The sequence below is a fragment of the Perognathus longimembris genome, chromosome 2, assembly GCF_023159225.1.
Source record: "Perognathus longimembris pacificus isolate PPM17 chromosome 2, ASM2315922v1, whole genome shotgun sequence".
Lineage (NCBI taxonomy): Eukaryota > Metazoa > Chordata > Mammalia > Rodentia > Heteromyidae > Perognathus > Perognathus longimembris.
Window position 1 is genome coordinate 61,287,173 of NC_063162.1, and position 4,872 is coordinate 61,292,044.

Genomic DNA, 4,872 nt, shown 5'->3' on the forward strand with positions numbered 1-4,872 from the left:
TAGAGTGCTAGCCTTGAATAAAAAAAGACTCAGGCACAGTGCCCAGGCCTGGAGTTCAGTCTCCAGAACTGGCAGTGCAAGAGATTGAACTCAGGGCCTTGTACATGCTAGGCACACTTATACCTAGCTACCTCCTCAGCTGTGTGTGTGTATGTTGATTCTGGGGCTTGAACTCAGGGCCTGGGTGCTGTCCTTGAGTTTTTTTTTTTTGCTGAAGACTAGTGCTCTACCATTTGAACATTCATTTCTGCCTTTTAAGGTAGTTTAATGGAGATAAGAGTCCCACAGATTTTCCTGCCTGGGTTTTTGGACTGCAATCTTCAGACCGCAGCCTCCTGAATAGCTGGGATTACAGGTGTGAACCACTGGTGCCCGCCTTCACAATACTGCCTGAAGGCCTGAGCGTGTCTTCAGCGAGGGTCCTTGCCATGCACGCGCTGGTGGATATGGAGGTTGGAGCTCTGGCTGAAGCCCTTCCCACATGCCCCGCACTCATAGGGTTTCTCGCCCGTGTGCACACGCTGGTGGATGAGAAGCTTGGAGCTCTGGCTGAAGCCCTTCCCACAGCGGCCGCAATGGTAGGGCTTCTCCCCGGTGTGCACACGCAGGTGAATGCGCAGGTCTGAGCTCTGGCTGAAGCCCTTCCCACACTCATAGCACTGGTAGGGCTTCTCACCCGTGTGGATGCACCGATGGATGTGCAGGTTTGAGCTCTGGCTGAAGCCCTTTCCACACTCCCCACACTTGTAGGGCCTCTCTCCCGTGTGCACTCGCTGGTGGATGTGCAGGTTTGAGCGCTGACTGAAGCTCATGCCACACTCCCCACACGCGTAGGGCTTCTCACCTGTGTGCACTCGCTGGTGGATGTGCAGTTTGGAGTTCTGGCTGAAGCCCTTCCCGCACTTGTCACACTTGTGGGGCTTCTCTCCTGTATGGACTGCGTGGTGGATGAGCAGGCTGGAGCTCCGTGTGAAGCCTTTCCCACACCTGTCACACTTGTAAGGTTTCTCGTCCATGTGGGTGGCGTGGTGGGTGAGCAGGCTGGAGCTGCGTGTGAAGCCTTTCCCACACTGCTCACACTTGTAAGGTTTCTGGTCCATGTGGTCTCTTTGATGATGTGGCTCTGAGTTCTGACTGCAGGGCCCATCGCGTTTGCAAGGTTTCTCTGCAGTGTGGACAGTGTCCTTGGGATGGAGTCTGTCTTCACAGTGTTCAGGCCCACAGGATGACCCCTCGGCGTGGGCACTGTGACACCCTTGGCTCGCACATTCAGGCTTCCCTTTGCAAATGTCTTGACAGTGACAGTCAAGGCTCTGCAGAGAAACTTTCAACTGGCCAGCCCTGCCTGCTGCCTTTTGGAGCCCCCGCAGCCCAACATCAGCCTCAGCCATGTCACACGCAAGGTCAAGGTGAGGCTTGTCTGAAAAATGGGCCTTGAGAGGACTTTCTCCTCTCACTGATACTCTTCGGTCAGTGCTCTCTGCATTTCCAGGGGCCTTTGTGCTTCTGAGACTCATTCTTACAGAACTCCACAGAGGAGTCTCGTATGGCCATTTGGCCTTAGACTTCTCAAAGACAAGTATGTTTTTCACTTTCAGTATTTGTGAAATCACTTTGAAGAGTTACCACGCTGTTGGTGTTTCTTCTCTACTTTTTTTCTTGGTGCCAGTTCTGGGGCTACCTAGGTCCTGGATGCTGTCCCTGAGCTGGCTTTTTCCCCCCTCGTGTTCTACTACTTGAACCACAGCTCCACTTTCAGCTTTTACTGGTTAACTGGAAATAGGAGTCACAAACTTTCCTGTTCGGGCTGGCTTGGAACCATGATTTTTAGATCACAGCCTCCTGAGTTGCTAGAATTCCAGGTAGAGCCACTGGCACCTGGCTTTTCTCCTCTTTTGACAAGATCTAGTTCAGGGTCCCTGTTTAGTTCCCCTTGAAGATTCACAGTGCAGTCCCGCCTTAGGACTGAGGCGCTATAGTCTCTTCCAAAGCTAGGACCAGGAAAGCACATATGTGAAGTGCTTATGCTCTTTGTCTTCAAGAATCTCCATAGAATTTCCATTCACCTCCTTCCTAGGAAACAATTCAGTTATAAGAAAAAGGCAGATTTTAAGATTTTAGAACAGGAGTGCCTGAGACCTAAACACCTGGCAACTAGCACAGCTGTGGCTTGTCCTTGGAGTCATCTCTTTTAAGTCAACATCAGGAGAAAGAAGACCTATGTTCAAAAGACAGACAGTTCTCTGATTTTCTTTTTTCCTTTTTGGTATGTGTGTGTGTGCCACTCCTGAGGCTTGAACTCAGGGTCTGGGTGCTGCTCTTTAGTTTTCTGCGCGAGGCTGCTCTACCACTTGAAATACCTCACTACTTATAGCTTTTTGGTGGTTAGTTGCAAATAAGAATCTCATAGACTTTCCTGCCTTGGCTGGCTGAGATCCTCAGATCGCAGCCTCCTGACTAGCTAGGATTATAGGCATGAGTCGCCAGCTCCAGCTTGCTAAGATTTCTGAATAAAAAAAGGTGAGACATGGAGACAAAATAGACTGATAGTCCATAGAGAGAAAACTTTGGAAGTTATAGGCACAGTAATTACTTTCTGCATGGGATTACAATTACCCAAAAAAGAACAACAAATATTAACAAATATGCTGGGTGTGAGTGGCTCACACCTCTTATCCTTTCTATTCAGGAGGCCGAGATCTGAGGATCATGGGTCAGAGCCAACCAGGGCAGGAATGCCCATGAGATTCTTATCTCCAATTAATCAGTAAAAAAGCCAGGGTTACTGTCAGTCTTTTTTGTTTGTTTTTGTTTTTGTTGCCAGTCCTGAGGCATGGACTCAGGGCCTGAACACTGTCCCTGGCTTATTTTTGCTCAAGGCTAGTACTCTACCTTTTGAGTCACAGCTCCACTTCTGGCTTTTTTCTATATATGTGGTGCTGAGGAATCGAACCCAGGGCTTCCTGTATACAAGGCGAGCACTTTACCACTAGGCCATATTCCCAGCCCACTGTCTCAGTCTTGAACTGAAAAAGTTAAGGGATAGTACCCAGGCCCTAAATTTACCCTCCCTCCCCCAAGCCTGGCATCCAAAAAAAGAGAATTGAGAAATAGGATTGCATCAAATCAAAAAAGTATTGTACAAGAAAACAAAAACAAAAGACAACCCATGGAATATATAGAAAATGTTTGTCAGATAGTCAACAAATAAGGGATTAATATTCAGAGTGTACAAATAGGTCAAGACATTAAATAGCAAAAAACAAATAATAAATGGCCAAATGAACAGTTCTCAGAAGAAATACAAAGACTCATAGATACATGAAATGTTCATCATCCTTAGCCATAAGGAAATGCACATCAAAAGTACAATAAGATTATATTTTACCTCAGAATGGCAATCCTCAAAAGGACAACAAATGCTAAGGATGCTGGGAAAAAAGGAACCCTTATGCACTCTTGGTGTGTCCATGGGTGGATGTGGACTGAACCTACCAGGAACTTGAACTTGAAGACTAGACAAGCATTCTGCTACTAAGCTATACTCCTTATACCCACTGTTTTATAACTTTTGTTTTTGTGTGGGTACAAGGCTTAAACTTGGCCTGGGCATTTTTCACTCAAGGCTGGTGCTGTACTACTTGAGCCACAGATCCACTTCATGCTTTTTGGTGACTAAATGGAGATGAGTCTCATAGACTTTGCTGCCTGGGCTGGCTTCAAACCTGGATCCCCAGATCTCAACCTCCTCAGTAGCTAAGATTACAGGTGTGAGCCACCAGTGCCAGGCGTGTGTGTGTGTGTGTAAAATGTATAATGTATATACATTCAAGCCTCAGGACCTGTACAAAAGACTTTTCCGGGGCTGGGGATATGGCCTAGTGGCAAGATCGCTTGCCTCGTATACTTGAAGCCCTGGGTTCGATTCCCCAGCACCACATATACAGAAAATGGCCAGAAGTGGCGCTGTGACTCAAGTGGCAGAGTGCTAGCCTTGAGCAAAAAGAAGCCAGGGACAGTGCTCAGGCCCTGAGTCCAAGGCCCAGGACTGGAAAAAAAATAAAATAAATTAAAAAAAGACTTTTCCTACAGTGAAGTATCAGGCCATCTTATTCTAAGGCCTAATCTAACTTGGTTGCATAGCAAAATGAAAATGTTTAGGTGAAGAGTGAGATTAATATGGTATGACAATTAAAAAAAGCTTGGTTGGGGGGTGTGACTCAAGAGGCAGAATGCTGCCCTGTAAGCATGAGGCACCAAATTGAATCCCAAGTACCATACACACAAAGAAAGTAGACACCCATTTACTGGGAGTATGAGAATAGTAAAGATAGGCTAGAGTGACAGAAAATGATCCAAGAAATAACACACAAAAAGATGTTTTTAGAAAACTCAAGATTCAGTGTATGTAAAAGCAGAACACACAGGTTGGAAGTGTGGCTCAGTGGGTGGAGTGCAAGTCAGGGAGCCAAAGCATCAGGCACTGAGTTCCAGTTCTAGTCTTGGACCAAAAAGAAAAAAAGAACAACCAGTATGTGAAATGTCCCACAGCCAAAGCACAAACCACTAGACCCCAGGACCTCATGAAATAAAACACAGGAGGTGTCACCGTCTCTCAATAAGAATCCTAGCAATTGAGGAGATATGAGGATTGAGGCTTGAAGCCACCCTAGGCAGAAAAAAAGTCTGAGGCTTTTTTTTTTTTTTTTGTCTGTGGAGCTTCAACTCTGAGTCTGGGTGCTGTCCCTAAGCTCTTCAGCTCATGGCTAGCACTCTACCACTTGAGCTTACAACACCACTTCCAGTTTTCAGGTGGTTAATTGGAGATAAGAGTCTCAGACTTTCCTCCTTGGGCTGGCTTTGAACCGTGAT

The 4,872-nt window shown here is 46.7% G+C and overlaps 1 protein-coding gene across 1 annotated transcript; it reads right to left on the reverse strand.

The window, feature by feature from the left end:
* Positions 1-258: 258 nt before the first annotated feature.
* Znf239 (zinc finger protein 239) lies at positions 259-1,651 on the reverse strand. Its single transcript, XM_048336250.1, has one exon. The coding sequence runs from the start codon at positions 1,515-1,517 to the stop codon at positions 411-413; it is 1,107 nt and encodes a 368-aa protein (XP_048192207.1). The 5' UTR covers positions 1,518-1,651; the 3' UTR covers positions 259-410.
* Between the last annotated feature and the right edge of the window lie 3,221 nt (positions 1,652-4,872).